This window comes from Scyliorhinus torazame, chromosome 7 (assembly GCF_047496885.1).
Source record: "Scyliorhinus torazame isolate Kashiwa2021f chromosome 7, sScyTor2.1, whole genome shotgun sequence".
In the NCBI taxonomy this organism is placed as follows: Eukaryota; Metazoa; Chordata; class Chondrichthyes; order Carcharhiniformes; family Scyliorhinidae; genus Scyliorhinus; species Scyliorhinus torazame.
Genome location: NC_092713.1, coordinates 142,480,507 through 142,503,090, shown reverse-complemented (window position 1 = coordinate 142,503,090; position 22,584 = coordinate 142,480,507). Strand labels below are relative to the sequence as shown.

Genomic DNA, 22,584 nt, shown 5'->3' with positions numbered 1-22,584 from the left:
CAGGATTTGGCGTCGGGTCTCAAGCGATCCCCCCCATAATTCGGTTGGGGTGGCGGGGGGTGGGGGGGGGGGGGGTGGCGCGGGGGCTATGAGTAGTGCTATGCATGAGAACTCATGGATGTTGGTTGCATTGCATGTTGATTTTGAGAGCAGTCCTCTTTGAGTATGCATGTGCTGGAGTAGCAGTCTGCATGTTAGAGATGTGTGCTGTTTGTTTGAAAGGTACTGCAGTGATATCCACCTCACCCCCTCCGCAGATACACGGGCACAAACACTCTCTGCTGGCAAGGCCATGTATAAAGGGTGTCGATTAGTTATGCCATGGTATGTGTCAAAATTAATCTTTGCTGTGTGCCACATTGATGGTGTTCCATTTTGAAGGGGTGATCAATAAAGTCGATGAGAATCAATTCATTCGTTGATTAATACGAAGGGCAGACATCCTGCAAGCGACTCCCTCGTGGTTTACTTGTTTATTCTTCCGACATATTTTTTGGGGGGAACAGTATTTTATAGACACACAGGCAACACACATGCATGCACACACTGCCCCGACTGGGCTTTAGTTCATAAGTCTATTTCTCACGCACACACAAGTTTGAACCCTAAAATCTGCTGTTACTGACACATGGGCACATGATTTCACTCCTCGCGACATTATAGGTCAGCAATGTCAAAAGTTATTTTTTTTTCAAAAGCGGTGTAACAGTCCCGGAGCGTTGCTCCCATACCTTCTTCGTGACTTATCAGGCATGTGGGCGACTTATGGCACTACTTTGCTGGAATAGACTTGGATTTGAGAGATAGAGACAGAGAGAAAGAGAGAGAGGAACAAAGCGACAGAAAGAGAGGGACAGGGAGTGGGTGAGAGACTCAGAGTGACTGAGCGAGAGCCAGATAGAGACAGAGAGATTTGGCTGTGTTGAGATATACGAGTTTAGACTCTTCAATTCAGAATTCTGTAAAAGGTATACAGGAGGAAATATCCACATTGCAGTAATTTAGCGGTGGTATCCGAATGAATTCACTTGACTCGGTGAGCTTTGAAAGGTGAACAATTGCGAAATGAACTTTGATATATAAGAAATATACTATAAAATATATTCAGTATACAATCAAAGTGGACTGGCGGACTGTGTACAGAAAGTCCAGTGGGAAGTGAGGGGTAGTACATATGAGGGAGAGTTCAGTTCATTAAAAAATAATCTGAAGTCCTTATGTTAGCGAGACACGTTGAAGCATCAGTGTAAGGCTGTTGTGGTTTTCACGATAGGACGGGGGAGGGCAATACCTGGGGAGGGGAGAGTGTACGATATAATCAGGAGGTGTTCATTTGCTTCCTGGATTACTTAGCTAGGATATTGGGTTGAGTTCTAGACACCACACTTTCAGGAGATGTGCAAGACTTGGAGAGAGGATTTATAGAATGGCAACGCCAACGAGAGTTCAGCCCTGTGGGGATTTTGGAGGAGCTGGAGTTGGTCTTCCATCAGAGAAGGTGGAAGGGCAGATTTGAAAAAAAGATGTTCAACATCATGCAGAGTTTGACGAAGTACGGATAGGCTGAGGGGTAACTGGAGGACACGGGTCGAAAGTGACTGGCACAGGAGCCGGCAGCACCTGTTTACCTTAGACAGGGAATTGTCCTGGTCTGGAATGCCATGTCTGACAGGGATAGTGGATTCAATAGGACCTTTCAAAAAGGAACTGGACAAGTACTGGAAGAGAAAATACCGAGAAAGCTGTGTGGCAAGGGCCGCGATCACTTAACCCTGTTTAAAGTAAACAGAAGCATTCATATCCCCGCCACGTATTCTGCTCCAGTGTCCCCAGTGTATTCAAATGTCCATCCTTTCACCTGCATTCTTTAATAACTTGTCTCTCCCCGCCCATTGCTTTTCAGTTCATATCGTACCGCTGCAGAATTCAAACGAACTATTGCCCACCAAGTGTTTGGCGTGGGCAATCCTGACAGTTTGATCCCTCACCTGCACTTGTCCCTCCGCATGATTCAAAGTTTGACTCCGGCATACACATTGAATAGCACAGCAGGCCAGCAAATACCCTTGCAGTGCCTCAATTCCAGTCATTCCTGGATGTTACTCCCCGTCTATCACCCGCAATATGCCCGCAGTGTAAAAGCTTTACCCGACACACATGGATATTCCTCAGCAGTCCCACTTCTTCAGCTGGCTTCACTGAAGGGCTTTGCAAATCCCACACGGTGCCTCTCACTCCTCTAATGCAGTTCCCAATACTACCCCACATGTCCCATTGCCAAGATGCTGTTCCACTTGTACCGACACATTTTCACCAGTCAGCAACAGTTGAATCGGGTGAAACTTTAACCATTGGAGAGGTGTCTGAAGGAGGCGACGACTGAGATTGAAATGGGGGTGAATTGCATTCCATTGAAGGAAGAGGCTGCTGACTGGAGACCGAATAGAGATCTGGAAGACAAGATTAGTGGAGAGTTTGACATGGTGAAAGCTCAGGAGGGAGGTGGCTGAGCTCCAAGAGAGCTTTGTGATGTGGGTTTGGAGACTAAATGTGAAATTAAAGCAGATAGATAAGATAATCATGAGGAGCTGTTGGCAATGGGACAAGCAGATTGATTAATGTTGTCACAATGTATTGGATTGGACACGCGTTGAGAGGAGATGGGATGCTTAAAGAGGTGATAGAAGGAAGGACGGGTGGAATGACAGGGACCAAAAGAATGGAAAGGCGGATGAACAGGATGTGCTGGAAATATCCAACAGGCCTGGCAGCGTCTGTGGAGAGGGGAACCGAGCTAACCTTTCAGCTCTGTGGCTTTTCAATAGTACAGCCCTCAAACAACTGTTTCCCTCCCCATCAATGGCGCCAGGCCTGCTGAATATTCCCACCGTCTCCTTGTTTTTATTCCAGACTCCCAGCATTCGCGTTTGGTTTTTGTATTGTCAGGGGGGGGGGGGGGCGGGGGAAGGAGCTCTTGAAATGTGGGAGTTTGTGGGGAGAATTCCACAAGCCAGAGTGGCTTGGAGAGGGAAAAATTGAGCCAGAAATCGACTTCAGAGGAGGGTTCACAGCCAGGGGTGGCTGTGAGGATAATACATTCAGAATGGAAACGGAATCTGTTCTATCAAAGCTGTGTGTCATTAGGAACACAACGGGAGCTGTTGAAACCTATCAATAATCAGTTTATAACTAGAGATGCAACTCAGAGTTATATTTTGCTGTGGTCGCCACCCTTCTGATTACCCCCTTTTTGCGATTAATAATTGCGTGACTATTTTGTAAAATGTTTCACATGGTGCATAACTCTGACAATCAAAGTATATTACCTGTTTATGTATGGTATATCTCCAGTACGTCTGCATGCATACAATATGTCTGCTTAGTAAATATAGTCTGTATATGGTCACAGTAAATATTCTAGTGATTCTGCATTGTAAATTCTATGATATTCTATTCTATGATCCCCCATGTAGATATGTATATCCTAAGTATTTCTGAATGTATCTAGTATATGTCTGCTTTTATGTAGCTACAGCTGATCAGTCACAAATCAGTAACGCTATTAAAGTAAAATCCAATGCGGTTTAAACTATTTGATTCAAGTTTAGCCAAGTGTAAGATTGTATTTAACAAATAATAAAGCGGAAGCAAGTTATATTTACATGAGAAATAAATCAACAATCGATTACTATTGCAGCTGAATAATAACATCTTGCATTTGTTTAACTCGTTTTGTGGTGGACATGATGCTTCACAGCAGTAATGCCAAACATTGACAGCCAAGCAAAGAATGAGATATTCGTCCGCGAGGCAGAGGTTCGGCCAGAAAGATGGAGAGATAAGAGAGGGAGCACTCCCAGAGGGTTTGGGGGGGGGGGGGGGGGAGGGGTGCAGCTTATCTAAAAACATGGCCTAGAGCGGTGGGGACGAAGAACCGCAATAGACCAAAGTGGAAGGCCAGGGAACTTACAAAAAATGTGGCTGTCGAGATCACGAAGGGATTTATTAAGCACAAGGGTGAGAATTTTAAATTGGTGGCGTTGAGGACAGGGAGATAATATAGGGCGTGGTAAGACGGTTAGCACTGCTGCCTCACAGCGCCAGGGACACGGTTTCGACTCCGGCCTTGGCTGACTGTGTGAAGGTTGCATTTTCTCCCCATGTGTGCGTGGGTTTCCTCCGGGAGCTCCGGTTTCCTCCCACAGTCCAAAGATGTGCGGGTTAGGTGGGTTGGATGCTAAGTTGTCCCTTAGTGTCCAAAGATGTGCAGGTTAATGGGTTGGGTGCTAAATTGTCCCTTAGTGTCCAAAGATGTGTAGGTGAGGTGGGTTGGATGCTAAGTTGCCCCTTAGTGTCCAAAGATGTGCAGGTTAATGGGTTGGATACTAAATTGTCCCTTAGTATCCAAAGATGTGCAGGTTAGGTAGGGTTATGGGAACAGGGCAGGGTAGTGGGCCTAGCTAAAGTGCTCTCTTGGAGGGTCGCTGCTGACTCGATAGACCGAATGGCCTCCTTCTGTACCGTAGGGATTCTATGGATAGATCAGTGAGGACAACAGTAATGGGGACGTGGGGGGATGTGGACTTTGATGGAACAGGATACAGGCTACAAAAGTATCTTTGATTTTTCAAATGTGAGGCTAAAGCTGTTCGGCCAACTCTCACAGCACAAAGACATTGGGATAGTGAAGAGAGATACTGAAGAGGTAGAAATCGGTATATGGGGAACTTGTGTCTTCAGTTTATGTCACCAAGGGGGTACCAACAATGACTTGCATTTGTATAGCTCATTAATATTGTAAAGTATCCCAATGTCTTCACGGGAGGGCAGCCAATCAAAAAAATCAAAACAAATCAATGAAGGAGACATTAGGACAGGCAACATGTCGTTCAGTAAAAGGGTAAGGTTTTAGAGAGTCTCGGAAAGGAAGACCAAGGGGGAAGGAGGGAAAAGGGTTGAGGAGACAATTCTATAACTTAGGGCCTAGACAGCCGAAGATTCAGCCACCAAGCATGAGGAAAAGTTTGTAAGGGGATACACAAGAGGTTGGAGTTGGAGGAATGAGCCAAGAATAGATGTGGGGGGTGGGGGGGGGGGGGAGATCTCCCAGGATAAGGGACTGCTGGGAGCAGCTATTACCAGAAATGCTTTGGCTCTGCTTGGATAGACAGCTGTGTTTCGGTTTTAATTATTTTTTTTTACAGAATGTGGGCTTTGCTGTCTAGGCCAGCATTTTTTGCCCATCCCAAATTGCCCTTGAGTAGGTGTTGGTGAGCTGCCTTCTTGAACCGCTGCAATCCATGTGGTGTAGGTCCCCCCACTGTGCTGTTCAGGAGGGAGTTCAGGATTTTGACCCAGCGTCAGTGAAGCAAAGACAATATATTTCCAAGTCAGGATGGAGAGAGGCGTGGGGGGCGGGGGGGCGGGGGGGGGGGGGGTGGGGGGGGGGGGGGAACTTGCAGGTGGAGGTGTTCCCGTGTGCCTGCTGACATTGTCCTTCTCGATGGTAGTGGTCATGGGTTTGGAAGGTACCTTGATGAGTTCCTGCAGTGCATCTTTTAGATGGTACGCAGGGCTGCCACTGTGCTTCAATAATGGAAGGAGTGAATGTTTGTGGATGAGGTGTCAATGAAGCGGGCTGTTTTGTCTTGGATGGTGTTGAGCTTCTTGAGTGTTGGAGCTGCACTCATCCAGGCAAGCGGCGAGTACTCCATCACACTCCTGACTTGTGCCTTATCGATGGTGGACAGGCTTTGGGGAGTCAGGAGGTGAGTTAGTCGCCACAGGATTCTTAGCTTCTGGCCTGCTGTTGTAGCCACAGTGTTTATATGGTTCGTCCAGTTCAATTCAATGTATCCTGCCAGGCGACCGAGCTGAGGGTGCAGAGCACGTTCACTCAGTCAATCTTTTAACCGCATCAAATGGCATTAGGAACGATTGACTGCGAAATATTCGAATTAACTTGTGCAAATGCCCGAGCACGGACGGAGTCTTGATCTCGCCTGGAATGAAGAATCGATGAGCAAAAGACAGCAAGCTATTGCTTTCGGTGCCACGCATTGGCAGAGGGGATTGCGAGAAGTGCTGCAAGCAAGTCCGCTGCGGCATGAATGACTCCCATGGAAATGAAAGGGAGCCAGAATGGGTGGCGCATTGGCTCTAATGAAGCCACAATGAATGGAGATCCCGCCCATCCAGACTCAATGATCTCCTCTTATGGTCAAGTCGCGCCCCCTGGAGGAAGAGGGGGACACCCTCGGTGCCTGATTGGCAGGTGGGAGCCGATGATGTCATGATGTCTTGGAGTGAGTGGATGATAGAGATGTGGATGCATCAGTAAGGAGGGAACCCCGCATCTACACAGGCACTGGGGCACTGGATTTATTTATTGATATCTGGACGGATCCGTTTGGAAGACAGGCCGGATTTATATTAAGTAGAGACACATAAGCTATTTTATTTTATTTTTTTCTTGTTTTTATATAGGGAGGGAGGTGGGGAACTCCGTTTTTTTTTCAATGATGCAAAGTGCAGCCATGGCCACAGAGAGTCCTGGGAAAGGAGTTCGGGAGCTGTTGGGAGTCACGGTGCAACGTAAGGATCTTTCAGTACAGGGGACGCTCAAAGCCGCGGGAAGACCCCTCTCTTTCTTTCTCTCTCTCTCTCCACCTGTTAATTGCAGACTTGCTAAAGACCAGGCGAGCAGGGGCAGCGGTGTGGTGGGTACCCTACCTTTGGTGACGGAGGTGTAACCTGGTGTCTAGAGGGTGGGAGAAAGAGAGTATCACTGGGACATCGGATGGAAGGCTGACTGCAGGAATTTGGACAGGCAATCCCAATGAATTTTAGGCTGCAGCAATAAGGCCTAGATTAAAGAGCACAGTGGCAGTTTGTTATTGATGGCGATTGCGATATAAACCTCAGATTGGGTCAGGGCGCGAGTGTTGCAACTTTATCAATAGGAACGCATGCTGCGGTAGGTTTTATATATATACATATATATTAAAACTGTGGTTTCCGATTAGATACATCACCTGTTATGAAAATACATGGTGCCAGGAATGCCCTAGTACAGAGAGTGCTGCCTTTGCACTGAGAATATTACAGCCGGGGTGAAGTTGGCCGCAGATATCCCCTCACTACTGCCCAGCCACTGGGCAATGATAAGGGGGGAAAGTCAGCAGGTAACTTCAGTCTGCTAACGCTGCAGCAAGTGCTGTCATTTTAGCTGAGATTACTGATGGTCTACCCGGCAAAAGAAAGCCAAGTACCACTGAGTCGGCAGAATAGATTTAAGCATTGGGGAGGTGGGAGGGGGGCGGTGATATCAGATGTAAACCAGCAGCCAGGGGAATGTGTTCATCTAATCCGGCAGTGAGGTGTTAGACAGCGCGGGGCGAAGCGTTTAACAGTGAAACCGTTCAGGGTGAGTGTACCTTATCCATTCAATAAATAGACGACAGGGCCCTGCAATGGGGGGAGTCCACTTGTGCAAATATTTAGAAAACATGGGAAATTATCTTAACATTTTAATATACAGGTGTCTGTCAATTACAATTTTCTATTGACGAGGCCTATCAATAGCCCGCAGTGTGTTATTAACCTCTCTCTCTCTCTGGCTGAAAGAGCGATGTATCAAATACTAATATTAAACAGGGTTCCCAGCATGTATTAAAACTGGTTAGTAAAGTGTAAATGTTGATATAGTCAAAGATAGGGATACTCGTACCTAGACTGGGAACAGCGATTGAGGGATTTTATCATGTGTCTAATAGAGAAAAGTGGATAGAAATAATTACTGACTCACGACTTGCAACTAGAGCGTTGTCCGTTTCGGGTAACTCTCGCCTGTGTTCCAGTCAATAGAACGAATTGTCAGTATTTCGTTAACTTGCTTCAAACCAGCTTCTTAACAGTCGCAACAAATCCGTCCCGTGAAATAATGGTGAAGCTAAAAGGCTGTAGGACCCTTTTCGGTGTGGGCCATTTTGGAGGGACTGTACCCTCATCTCAAATCTCAAACACTTGCACATTTCCATCCTACTTCATTTGTTTGATTCATATTGCCCTGCTTCCCAATCCACATGGGCTTCTGCTGTCAATGCCTTTTGTAATGGAATAAAAGCAAATATATCCCAGACTAACACAGCCCTGCCAAATAATCCCTGGTCCCCACACTCCCCTTCCTACAGCGCAACTGTTGGCTGCTTTCAAATTATTGGCAGTTTTTTAAAAATGTCACATCGATGAGAAACAAAGCATTTTCTTCCTAAACACGAGCAAATTTAAGGTTTCAATGTTTGTGGAAGAGATAGTTACAGGTACCTGTCGTGTCTTAATTCGAGTTAATGGTTGGCGGGAGGTGTAGAGTTTCAGAATTTTACCGTTTCTCGCTTCATTCATTTTTCTCCCTCGCCTCTGTTTAATCTCCAGCTCAATATAACTCTGTTACAATTGAGTTGTTTTTTGTGTGTGTCTGTTTTCCGATATGTTTCAAATGCTCTCCTCATGTGTCAGAATATGTCACTCCCAAAATCCCCTATCTCTTTTAAGTATGTCAACTGCCGAATATTGTCGAGGAGTTTCATGGTGAAACTGCACCGGGTCTCTTTCACTGTTTGCCCCCAAAATCGGAATGCGGGTGTGTTTATACAAGTCACAGGGCCAGCCGCTGACAGTCTGTGAAATAATCCCACAGTTTTCTATTTAAGGGTGAATTATTGAGCTTCCATGCGCCAGGTAACAATCCCGGCTGAGGAAGCAAAATAGTTAGAAATAATAAGTGGAGCATCTGGGAGGTCTAACCTTTCAATAGAAGTATTCTCGAAGTAATAATAACAATCCTGTTAAACCAAGTCAACGGTAGTTTGTTCGTCTGGGAGAGATCCCTCAGCAGATATCAGCTTAATTTTATTTTCATATTCTGTCTATCCAAATTCTGGTGCAAATTTCTTTCTTGCCACCTACATTATTTTTGCGCAGATTTCTTGGCCCATTTTCGTGTCCTGTTGTTTATTCCTTGCCCTCCTCCGGTTCCCTCACGTGTATATCCCCGCACCTCCAATGTTATGGAGATTGGTGCTGTATCTCTGCGGGTTTTTTTTCCAAATGATTATTAACTTTTGCTTCCTCTCTTTTTTGTTGTTGCAGAGATCCCGCTGTGTGCAAGCTGCAACCAGCACATCCTGGATAAGTTCATCCTGAAGGTGCTGGAGCGCTCCTGGCACAGCAAGTGCCTGAAATGTGCTGACTGCCAGGCACAGCTGATCGACAAATGTTTCTCCAGGGGCGGCAACGTGTACTGCAAGGAAGACTTCTTCAAGTGAGTCACTTCGGGTTGCTTGTGAGGAAGGGTCGAAGTGCGGTATTGCTGTGGGAGGGAATAGGGTGTGCAGCGTTGCAACGAAGCACCATCCTCACTCGCTGTCCATTCCCACCACATCCACTGCACTGGCCCTGGAGAGGAGGCATTGGCCCGCTTGGGATCTTCCATGGTGCTCGGCACCACACCGTACAAAGGGGTCGTTTGATATACACAATATTATGTTTGAGCAATTATTTGCACACTGTGGCTAAGTCGTTATCGTTTATTATATAGGTGTTGCCCGAGTACTTACCATAATGTTTAATCTTTCCACTTTTCTAAGTGGCCCAGTGTCACCCCTTTAGATGAACAAATTAAAGGCCCATTTCTATCTGGTGAATCGCCATTTGGCGTTCTTATGTAGAAATTCGGGCCTCGTGCATACTTATAAACCCAGCCAGCAATCTCGTTTCTAACTAAAGACATACAGTTTTCATGCGGCCTTTTCCATATTAATACTGACTTGTAAAATATCACAGATTGTTCATGTTCGATGCCATTTACTGTTTGATGCATGGATCTAGTTTTGTGTTGTACGAATTCAAAAACATTCAGTGACTTATGTGGCGTGTATATTCACAGTGAGGGACACCGTTGTAAGCAGAGGCCGGATCAACATTGTCCCTTCCACACTTGCCGCCCATACAGAGCAATCCGCATTAATCTGGTGGTGTGCTGCTTTGAGTGCTCTGTTGCCCTCATTCTGTGTCACATTAGGTTCGCCACAGCAAGAAAACCAGGACAAAACGCACAGGTCAGACCAGGAAACAGTTGAAGAGGGTGGGACTGTTTAAATAACAAGTCACAACAGAGAGGGGCGGAATATTTCCTGTCAAGAGGGAAAGGATAAACATGCTTCCACTATTTAGAGCGAATAGGTTAGACCGAAATGAGATAATTGACCAGATAGTGTCTGATAAGATGCCAAGCGGAGTATCCATATTGGGCTGGGCTGCACAGGTGGGCGGGTATGGAGTGACAGGTACTTGCTGTGGGATTAGCATGGTCCTAACAATATTATCGGCGAGTATGGGGTGATTCGTGGCAATGTTACAAAACCTGTTGCATAAAGGTTGTGTGTCGATAGTTTGCGGTTTCAGCGTTGAGAATTGGATACAATTAGCAATCAATTCGATGCAGTTTGCCAATTTGAGAACGTCATCTGCTAAATGAGTCGGTCTGCCCAAGTTTGCTGACCTTTATTAACAGCGGGACGCTGTTGTGCGATAATATATTCCGCGGTTTTTGCTCTGTAGTCCAGGCCTGTTACCCGTCCACCGTGTAAAACAAGACACCACCGATTCTTCACCTTCCCAGAAAGAACCGATCTCAAGGGAAGGGCATGGAAAATGTAAATGTGACTTGTTCACGGAAGAATCTGTGGGCGAATATTTCAGTCTTGTCTATTGTACTTTATACACAACAAACATTTAATTATTAAATTAACAATGTTAGAAAGCAAATGATTCAAAATAAGCCGAAATGTGTACTTAAAAAGCGAGCTAAATGTGCATTTAGTTTTTTTAATCTGATATTTAAATAGAGATAATTTAAATAGATAAATAGATACGCGTTGAGAGAGAGAGACATCTATCTGATAGGCAGAGCTGTAGCTAGCAATAGGAGGTAGATTACAATTTCCTACACTTGCTTATCAGATGCTGCTGCCTGCAAGCGGGCTGGTTTCATAGGAAAGCAAAGAAGCCGATTTGATTTGCAGGCTTTGGATTTACCAGCTGGTATGTTGCAACTGCGGGAGAGAACGGGTGGCCGGCTGCATTTGGAAAGGCTTTTGTGGAGCTGAAAATGGTGGGACTCCGAACGAAAAAAACGTTGCCACAGTGTATAAAGATGTTGCTTTGAAACTGGGGGGGGGGGGGGGGGGGGGTCGGTTTGCGTTGTATAATTTTTGGAACAGACTAGTCCTTTTCATTTTAGTCAACATTGTACAAGTCAGATAACAGCCACTTTAGAAGTCCCTATAGATACGATGTTAGGTTTGAAAACTCCCTTCTCCCTGTGCTGTGTTTGATCTTTTCAGCTCAAGGTTTGATGTTATGCTCGCCCTCTCCCTCTCGCCGCTCTGTTCATTTCCGTTCCTCCGACTAAGCCGATTAAGGTCTGCGGGTTCTCACCGAATATTCCAGTGAAAATCCGGATCCTTAATCACCTCGTGAAACAACATCTGTCAGTCCCAACCCAGCGGTTTTCTGCTTTGAGCTGAAGGCAATTGATGGAAACCGAGGTTTAAACGTACAGTGTGACAAATAAAGCACTTTCCCCCTGTTAAAGGCAAAGTTTCAAGTGTTTAAATTGAGCTGGAGCAAGGGTGGGAACAGGGCTGGATTGTTTCAATTAAAGCTGCAGGTTTTGCGGTGCCTGTGCAACCGGACTGTTCCGATCCCGGCGTGAGGATCATTGATATAGGGGGTGATCTTTATTTGGGAAGAATGTGTCACTATTTCTATGAAGCCGAGATAATTGTGTGATCGCTGATTCAATTTGGGGAGGTAATTTAACAAGGATAAGACAATGTTACAGGCCTTTGAAGTGGGATGTCACCCCTCACATTGAACTGGACCCTCTCTACAATGTCTTAACACTGTTTAAACGGGAGAGGTTTCGGACTATTGTGTGATTTGTGGTTAGATCGGAGTGATCTGCAAAGGGAAACATTGCCTGATTTCGGGGGCAGTAGTGAAGGGATTTTTGAACCGGGCGTGTGTTTTGGGGTGGGGATGAATGAGACAGGTTTTCATTTAGAATTTGTGAAGTTTAAACAAAAAAAAACTATCTTCAACCGTTGAGAAAAGCAGTATCGGCGATTGTGTTGAGACGGAATTCCTATAAAACCCTCGGTTGTCCTGTGAGGGGACTGTGCAGCACACACGGGCCGGCGGCTGATGTTTCACAGCGACTGATGCCCCATGGCCCAGGTAGCGATTCAATGTGGGATTCCCATTCCTCTGTAAACACTCTTGGTTAGCAATACTCCGACCCGTTAGAGAACCCGCAGACATTCAAATAAAACAACATCTGAGAATGTTTATGTTGATTGCTGACATGACAAAAAAAGATTTTTTAAAAAAGGAAACACCAGTTCGAATTGCTACTCCATGACCCTATCTGCCCCTTTCTGTCACTCCAAACTGAAATTGTCCCTTTTGGAATAAAGGGGAAAAGTTGAGAATTTACCTATTATTCACCCTTCTTAGACCAGGCACTTCCACCCGGCTGCAATTCAATCTCAAACGGAATACAAACCTGTGGTTCTGTCTCTGAAACAAACCGGATGTCCCATTACCTGGAAAATAATTTTCTGCTTAACAGTGCACAGATTTGCAACAATAAATGCATGTTAGTTAAAAAATAGCTTTGTAACCACGGACTGTGAGAGGGGATGCTAACGAGCAGCCGGGATTAAATCCAATTCACAGACAGGAGGAGAATTACATCGAGTAAATCCGGGGAAGGAAACTGAATCGAATACAAAGGAATCTGTTAAGTGTGGTCAGGATTTCAGTTCTGGATTGGCAGGATGTGAAGAGCAAACTGGGTGACAAATGTGAGCCGATTAGAGGGTAAAGTGCGAGCCAGATTAAAGGATGATGTGCGAGCCGGATTAGAGGGTGAAACGTAAACCGGATTAAAGGGTGAGATGTGAGCCAGATTAGAGGATGAAGTGCGAGCCAGATTAGAGGGTAAAATGTGAGCCATATTAGGGGGTGAAATGTGAGCCGCATTAGGGGATGAATTGTGTGCCGGATTAGGAGATGAGATGTGAGCCGGATTAGGAGATGAAATGTGAGCCGAATTAGGGGATAAATGTGAGCTGGATTAGAGGGTGAAATCTGAGTCGGATTAGGGGATAAAGGTGAACCGGATTAGGGGATAAATATGAGCTGGATTAGAGGGTGAAATGTGAGCCAGAATAGGAGATGAAATGTGAACCGGATTAGAGGGTAAAATGTGAGCCAGATTAGAGAGTGAAATGTGAGTCATATTAGAGGATGAAATGTTAGTCGGTTTAGAAGGTGAAGTGTGAGCTGGATTAGAGAGTAAAATGTGAGCCGGATTAGAGGGTGAAATGTGTGCTGGATTAGAGGGTGAAATATGAGTCGGATTGGAGGGTCAATTGCGAGCCAGAGTAAAGTGTGCAATGTGAGCCGGATTAGAGAGTGAAATATGAGCCGGATTAGGGGTGAAATGTGAGCCAGATTAGAGTGTGATAAATGAGCCAGATCAGAGCGAACAATGTGTGCCAGATTAGGGGGTGAAATATGAGCCGGATTAGGGGTGAAATGTGAGCCAGATTAGAGTGTGATAAATGAGCCAGATCAGAGCGAACAATGTGTGCCAGATTAGGGGGTGAAATATGAGCCGGATTAGGGGTGAAATATGAGTCGGATTAGAGTGTGAAATGTGAGCCGGGTTAGAGGGTGAAATGAGACCCGGATTAGAGGGTGAAATGTGAGCAGGATTAGAGGGTGCAATGTGAGCCGGGTTTGAGGATGAAATGAGAGCCGGATTAGAGTGTGAAATGTGAGCCGGATTAGAGGGTGAAATGTGAGCCGGATTAGAGGGGGAAATGTGTGCCGGAGTAAAGTGTGAAATGTGACTGTCTTGTTTAAACATGAATTGAATTTTAGGGTACATTTCGCGCCTTAATCTTGTGCTTTCCACCTTGACTAACCCAGAATCTTCGACCAACCTGCTCCTAGTCTTTCTGCTCATTTTGAAAATTCCTTTCTAAGGTCCGAGCCGCTCTGATCCCGCCAACCAACTCAGATCAGATTGGAGACTGAACATGGGGGGGGGGGGGGCGGGGGGGAGTTCACAAAATCCTTGACCCCTTACCTTTCCGTAATAAATCTGGACTGCGGATCGGCTCAGTAACCACCGGTAGAAATGTCCTTTGCTCGTTTTCTTCCTTGCCCAGTAGCGCAAGAGAATCTCAAAACCAGCTCCCTGTGTGAACAACCCCCTCCGAAAAATGGAACATATTCATTGCAAACGTATTTTAATAAAACATCGAAAGAACCAGTTCCAAGCAACCTTGAGGATGTACTGTATCTAAGCCTCACAGTTGAAATTGGCTAACTCGGTGTGTGTAGATATGACTGTCCATAATTTAAAATGAGATGGGTTATGGGCATCACTCATCCACTGATCACTCTGGTGTGTGTGAGACCTCCTTCTCATTGTGGGGATGTCTCACAGAGGGTAATATTTGCAGCAAAGTTCAGGAATGGGCGAATGATTCGTTCTGTGTTTACCCGTGGCGAGTTCATCTTTGGTTGGATGTTACTGAAATTGTTTATTCACATATATGCGAGTGTATATTTGTGTGTGTGTGTGTACTCAACCTAGGGACTGCTGGTAACCGAGTGAAGTAACTCGACCTCCCGCCCCTCACTTATCTCCAATTCCCCATTCGAAAGGGATTTGTAAACATGTAACCACAAGTCTGTGATATCACCTGATTGGTGTGTTGTTGCTGCCGGGCCGTCACAGTGCAGTGTCAGGCTGCATTAACAGCTGCAAACTGACCAAACGCTAAGGGCGATCCAGATATTTTTGACTAGAAACCTTCTGCGACTTTTCTGTGGTTTCGGGTTAACGATGAGGCCGCGGTTCCTGAACTCCTTTCCTTCCCCCATCCCAGTGTGGAATCATCCTTCTCTCAAATTGTGCTTCCTTCTCCGAGACCGCCCTGCCACTAGACTCGGTGTTAAAATCTGTTCTTATTTTCTTTTAAAGAACCTGAAAATCACCAGTTTAGATCTTTACCTGACCCCAGTGACAGACTGAGTTAAATTCCGAGGAAGATTAGCCACACTGAGATGGATTAAGATAAGGAGGCAAGATAAACGAGCCCGGATCTGATGGGATAGACTCCAAAATACTGAAGGGGCTGAGAGAAATAACTGCGTTCATGCTTAAAAAATGTTTCCGGCTGAATATCAAGCGGGGGTGCATGCCGGAGATTGGAGACGACTCAAATAGTCCCCGGGATAAATTCAAATCAGAAATTGAGGTGGAAATGACCAAGAATGTAACGAAAGAGAAAATCGTGACGTCAACATGGTTCAGTCTGGGGTCACCTGTGTTCACTGTGTACAGCAACGATGGGGATTTAAGTCTAGCTGGTGCCTGAATTTGTAGCTGATACCAAAATAGGAATCACGTTTCATAGAATCCCTGCAGTGCAGAAGGTAGCCATTCTGTCCATCAAGTCTGCACCAATCCTCTGAAAGAACACCCTACGTAGGCCCACTCCCTCGCCCGATCCCCATAACCCCAACTAATGATTGAACACTAAGGGGCAAGTTATCATTGCCAATCCACCTAACCTGCACATATTTCGACTGTGGCAGGAAACTGGAGCACCGGCAGGAAACTCAGGGAGACACGGGGAGAACATGGGCAGCACGGTAGCATTGTGGATAGCACAATTGCTTCACAGCTCCAGGGTCCCAGGTTCGATTCCGGCTTGGGTCACTGTCTGTGCGGAGTCTGCACATCCTCCCCGTGTGTGCGTGTTTCCTCCGGTTTCCTCCCACAGCCCAACGATGTGCAGGTTAGGTGGATTGGCCATGCTAAATTGCCCTTAGTGTCCAAAATTGCCCTTAGTGTATGGGGATAGGGTGGAGGTGTGGACCTTGGGTAGAGTGCTCTTTCCAAGAGCCGGTGCAGACTCGATGGGCCGAATGGCCTCCTTCTGCACTGTAAATTCTATAATAAATATGCAAACTCCACACAGTCACCCGAGGCTGGAATTGAACCCAGGTCCCTGGCACTGTAAGGCAGCAGTGCTAACCACTGTGCCATGGCGCTGCCCTGTTGTAGAAAGATTATCAAGGTAACAGCAGGAGAATGACCTTAAAAGTTACAAATTAAATACAATGGCAACAAGTGTGAGGCGATGAACTTTGCTAAAACTAAATGGCAGCCATTATTTGCTTTTCACGAATGTAGGTTCAATGCTGAGGAAAAGCTGCAGGATTTGGGGGTAAAGGTTCAATAAAGGCAACATCTCAGATTGAAAAAAACGGTTAGCAATTGCATTAAGTATGGAGAGCAGAAACATGTCATTCAGTCCAACCTGTCCATACAAGCATTTATATTCATCCCATTCTCACCTAACACTGTCATAACCTTCTATTCCCTAATCTTTTCAGGTGCTTATTTAGCCTCTTCTGTCAATACTATTCACCTCAACTAGTCCCTAGGTTCCACATAGTCACCACACAGTGGGTATGGAAGTTTCATCTGAGTGCCTTATTGATCGTTCGGTGACTATATCATATTGATGGCTTCCTGGTTTGTTCTTTCCTCCGAGCGCAAACATTCTCTGTGTCTCTACTCTCAAAACTTTCCATCATTTTTAACACCTCACCTCTCAGCCTTCAAGAGAAAAGAGACACAGTCAGTTCATTCTTTCCTGATAGGTATAACCTCATATAATAAAGACAGAAAATGCTGGAAAAACTCAGCAGGTCTGGCAGCATCTGTGGGTAGATAAACATAGTTAATATTTGGAGTCCATATGGCTTTTCTTCAGGGCTACGAAGAGCCAGATGGACTGTAACTTATCTGTGTTTCTCCTTCCACAGATGCTGCCTGACCTGCTGTTTTTGACTGGCATTTTCTATATTTATTTCAGAATTCCAGCAGCCACATTAATTAGCTTTTATTTTTGGCATAACCTCAAGGTGATTTCAGGCATCATCCTTGAAAGTCTTGTTTTTCACCCTCCCCAGCTTTAATATAATATGTTGACAGAACAGTACACAGTACTCCAAATGTGGTGCAACCAAGGTTTAATAAAGGATTAGGATTACTTGTCTCCATTTCAATTCTATCCCTCCAGAAACAAATTCTAATGCCTGATGTGCTTTTTTTTGAAAGGCCTTATTGATCTGTGGCACGACTTTTAGTAACTTGCATATTTATACTCCAAGTGTTCCCTTTAAAAGTTAGTTATCGAGCACAACCCATTGATTTAAACACATGATCCCTTTTAACTTTTTAGCACTGTTGCATACATATTTGTCACAGAGTAAGGTCTGGGCGATAAATTTCAGAGTGCTGCAAAGTCAGTCGCTCGCTCAGTTTCGTGGGAACCCAGACCCTTTTGTTCCTCTGCCATATTTAGATTTTCTGAATAATATGTGTCTCCTTTATTTTCACCCCAAATGTAATCTCAAATGTAATACCTCGCACATACCAATATTACAATTCATTTGCCAACATTATGCCCAATTCTGTAAGGTTGTTAACGTCTGCTTGTCATTTACTGCAGTCCCCTTCAATGTTGACAATCCCTCTCAATTTAGTATTGTCTGCAAATTTTGAAATTGTATTTTTGATTCCAAAGTCTAATTTATTGATAAAATTGTGAACAACAAGGGTCATCCTTGTGGGACCCCACATTCCATCTTTTGACACTGAATCGCTACCCTTAACATTTGTTCTCTGTCTTTCAGCCATCAAGCTATCTATTTAGCTATTTGTCTCCTGACTGCATGTGCTGACTTTATTCATTAGTCTATTAGATGGCATCTTCTCAAAGGAATTTTGGAAATCTACTGCTGTCTACTCTTTGTTACATTCTCAAAAGAGTTGTTCAAGAAATGTTTTCCCTTTTGAAAGCCCTGTCTTATATTTTTGGTTTCCAACTGTTTTTCTATTATCTCCTTTCCCTAATATCCATGTTAAGCTGACTGATCTAGAGATCCTGGGCATGTTCTATCCGCCATATTAAATATAGGTGTAACATTAACAGCCTGCCAGTTCTCTGCACTTTACCTTTTCCAATTAATTATTAAACATGAGCAATAGGGCCACTGCTCTGTCTTTCCTAAATTATTTTAAAACACGTGGATGCATTCCATCCAGACCAAATGATCTACCCTCTTTGAGTTAGGGCCTGATCTGACTTTAGAGCAAAGTCATAGAATTACATACTATAGAATTCTGGGTTTTATCTTGTTATAGAATATAACGGTCAAGATGTAATGATTAATCTATGGGATACCTTTAGAATGCATTAAGGATATTGTGTCCCATGTTGGGCTCTACACAATAGGAAAAATACTCAGGCTGCTGAGAGACTATGAATCAAATAGACTAGAACAACATAAAAATATGAAGAAAATTTTGGATAACTGACTCATTTTTCACTACATCAAAGCAGATTACGGGAAGATATAATCAATTTTTTTAAATTACAAAAGGGACATTGTGGATGGAAACAGATTGTTTTCAACAATTATGGGGTCAAGATTGAGAGGCTGTACTTTGTAAGATTTAATTTCGGAGATTTAGATCAGAGGGTAGGGGAAAGTTCTTCACATAGAGAGTTGTGAGCCTGCAGTTTATTTCCAGGTTTCATGACTGACATAGAAATAATATCAATATTCAAGATTACATTGAAGAAATGGATAAAGGAAAGGGAGTTGCATTGATTTGGAAACAGTGTGAGGAACTGTGATGAGAACAACTTCCTTGTGTGGATTGTTATGGGAGAGGTGTTTTCAGAACCCCAAAATGTATCATGGAGTCCAACCAACCCCCCCTTTAATGGATTGTTGCTTTTGAAACACACGGCTTGTTCTCCAGGGGTGGGATTACAATTATGGACACGTGGATTTTTAAACACAAAACAATGTTTATTCCATGAACTTAATTTAACCTTTTAAATAAACATTGGATCACTTAACACCCCTTACTTAAAAGATAACCCCGAAAATATTACAACACTAAATAATCCTTCAGTTATTCCTTTCAACATCCAAGAGACTTAACACCTTTAAACAGAAACACATCAGGTTAAAGGCTTTACTATTATGAGTTTAAATCACCCAAATGATCCAGAGATAGTCTTTCATGGCAGAGATCACAGCAGATCCAGCTCACTGCAAACACAGACACACCAAAGCTCTTTTCCTCAAAACTGAAAACTAAACTGCAAAATGGCTGATCTAAAATCCAGCTCCACCCATACTCTGACATCACTGCATTTCTTAAAGGTACATTGCTTAAATATCCATTTCTTAAAGGCACTCTCACATGACAGGATGACCAATGTCAGTATAGACTGGTGGGGTCTGAGAGGTTTTTCATGTGGTACGTTCTTTGTATTTCAACGTATAGAGTCAGATGGCCCTTGACTCTTGATTTACCCCACAAATTCTAACCATTTATTCTCGGGATATTGGTCTTGCAAGGCCACATTTATTATCTGTCCTCAGTTGCCATTAGTAGATGGTGGTGAGACTTGTCCTTGAACTGCTGGTCAAGCTCCTGGAATAGTGTTAAGTGGGGAATTCTAAGTTACTGATTCAGCGCTGATGAAAGAATGGCAATATCGGCAAGTCAGACGGTTTCATGATTTGGAGCAGGTAATGGTGTTGGTATGGCCTGTTGAAATAAGTTGTACACTGAAATTTGAATTGGTAGTGAATTTGAATTGCACATGGCTTTGAATTAAAATTGCTCTTTAATGGAAAGGCAGTCGAGAGATAAATCAGTTTTGTTCCCTCCTTCCACCAGGCTTGAATTTACACTAATCGTGCCCTGTGCCATTATGTTTTACAATGCAGTTGTATGAAGATTTCCACAATGGTACATTGATATAAGGTTAAAAGATCCTATTTCTTGAAAGCAATTTTTATGTTGGGCTTTTCCCTCTTTATTACTTGATGTTGGGAGTGTGTAGGTCTGGTTCTGCATTATGTATGTGCCTGGCTGCAACAGATGGCTTCAATTCAGTGATAGAACTTGGGCATCACTAGTCTGCAGTTGGATTCTTGAATTGCATACCCTGAATTTTTTTTTCCACCTTGGCAGCCAGACCATCAGTTTTCTTAGGCCCATAGACTCTGGAATTCCCTCCCTAAATGCCATTGCCACTCTCTGCTCTTTTAAAATAGCCCTCAAAATATGCCTCTGACTAAGTGTTTGATCACTATACTAATATCTTATATGGTTCAGTGCCAAATTGTGTTTGATTGTCACTTCTATGAAGTGTCTTGGGACATTTTACAATGTTAAGGTGCCATGTAAATGCAAGCTGTTGTCGAACCATTTGCTTATGGAGTGCAGGCAAACAATGTGCGCTTGCCATTGGCAGTAATCAATTTGAATACCACAGCTCTATTTATTTACTATAATTCCATTGTTAACCTTTGGCATGAGCTGAATTTAATGTTATCTGCTGCCCGCTGTGAATCTGTCAATGGCTAAGAACCTGCAACAAACTGGTATTGAGTGCAATGCAGATACTGCACTGCTGCAGAAGCAGGATCATTGCTCTTCACAGACAGCTCTACAGTGCAGCAATGCAGGCAGTAACGAGATCTGAGAATTATTCCCACCATCATTGAAACATGCTGGATTACATGAGAATAACCACTGTTCTACTTTCACTGGCACGAGTAACCAGTACCAGGGTCAATGGATCATGAACATTGTTCACACTACCAATGGCAAAAGACAGAAGAAGTGGGTTAATGAAACAAAGACAAAAAATACTGCCCAATCTCACCGGGTTGTCAGCATCTGTGGAAAGAGAACAGAGCTAACATTTCAAGTCTGGATGACTCTTCGTTAAAGCTAGAGCGGCCTGGAAATAAGATCAGTTGTGGAGGGGCGGGTGTCGGGACCTGGAGCAGTGGGGGTCCCCTCTATCTCTGGGGATAGATATCCATTACAAACCCACTGACTCCCACAGCTACCTCGATGACAGCTCTTCATACCCCACATTCTGGACTCCATCCCATTCTCCCAGTTCCTTAGCCTCTGTCTGTTCCGATGCCACTTTCCAAAATGGTGCTGCTGACATGCCTTCATTCTTCTTGATCGTGGTTTCCCCATGCTTCAAATGAAGTTACTGTGAAAAGCCCCTAGTCACCACATTCCGGCGCCTGTTCGGGGAGGCTATTACGGGAATCGAACCATGCTGCTGGCCTGCCTTGGTCTGCTTTCAAAGCCAGCGATTTAGCCCTGTGCTAAACAGCATCAGTGCATTGCGGTCACTGCATCCAGAAAGTGTACCTGAGCAAGACACCCTAGGTGTTCAAGTCAAGGCAAGCATCCAGCAGAGGGCAGTAGAGCGGAGCTGCTGATTGGCTGTTGCGGGGGAAACTTGTGTCAGTGCATTGAGGTCACTGCATCCAGAAAGTGTACCTAAGCAGACACCCTAGGTGTTCAAGTCAAGGCAAGAATCCAGCAGAGGGCAGTAGAGCGGAGCTGCTGATTGGCTGTTGTGGGGAAAATGTGGCTGTTGCGGGGAAAAAGACAATCGCTGTAAGGATCCCAGCCGAGTAAAGATCAAGAGGGAGATTCGAGGGCAGGGAGAAATGGAAAAAAGTTGAACTGTGACATCACAGCCTGCAGTGAAAGAGCGCGAGGAGAGCGGCGGGGTCTCGGTGAAAATGCGTGAGGAGAGCGGCGAAGACTCAATGAAAGAGCGCGAGGAGAGCAGAGGAGACTCAGTGAAAGAGCGTGAGGAGAGCGGCGGGGACACAGGGTAAAAGAGTGCGAGGAGAGCGGCGGGGACACAGGATAAAAGAGCGCGAGGAGAGCTGCGGGGACACAGGATAAAAGAGCATGAGGAGAGCGGCAGGGAAACAGGATAAAAGAGCATGAGGAGAGCGGCGGGGACACAGCTGCCGGAGAAGCGGCCTTCAGATTTTCGGCGGGAGCAGTGGCCAGGGGTCTATCGGGAAGTTAAGTTTTCCTCTTTAAAATCTTTAAAAACTTACCTTGAAGAGTGATATCACAGCAAAGCAGTGACCTGATTGGCTGGTCAGGAAAGTGCTCCAATTAGCAGTAGCTGGGAGAAATTTAACTCTTCGTGTATTGGTAAGTATTGTGATTGGTAAGTAAAATCTTTATTCCTTTCACTTATTCATTATTTGATATTATATTTGGAATCAGTTAAGGTAAAGTGTAAAAATGGCAGGAGATCCCAGACCCGTGTTATGTTCCTCGTGCTCAATGTGGGAGTTCAGGGATGCGGCCGATGCCCCGAGTCCTTCATGTGCGGGAAGTGTGTCCAGCTCCAGCTCCTGTTAGACTGCATGACGGCTCTACTAATGTAACAGGGGGATGGGAACCAGATTAGGAAGTTAGAGGCCAGTAAAGAGGCAGCAACTAAAGCCAGTAAGGTACTAGATAATAAACTCAATGTGACTAAGGGGAAGAGTAGACAG

The 22,584-nt window shown here is 44.7% G+C and overlaps 1 protein-coding gene across 1 annotated transcript in view; it reads left to right on the top strand.

Annotated features, from left to right (window-relative positions):
• The first annotated feature begins 6,509 nt into the window (after positions 1-6,509).
• Positions 6,510-22,584, top strand: part of LOC140426614 (LIM/homeobox protein Lhx4-like) — a 117,922-nt gene continuing 101,847 nt past the window's right edge. Inside the window, exons 1-2 of the mRNA XM_072511605.1 lie at positions 6,510-6,594; positions 9,151-9,322. Coding sequence (XP_072367706.1) covers positions 6,519-6,594; positions 9,151-9,322 — 248 coding nt within the window. The 5' untranslated portion in view covers positions 6,510-6,518. The remainder of the gene's footprint in view (positions 6,595-9,150; positions 9,323-22,584) is intronic.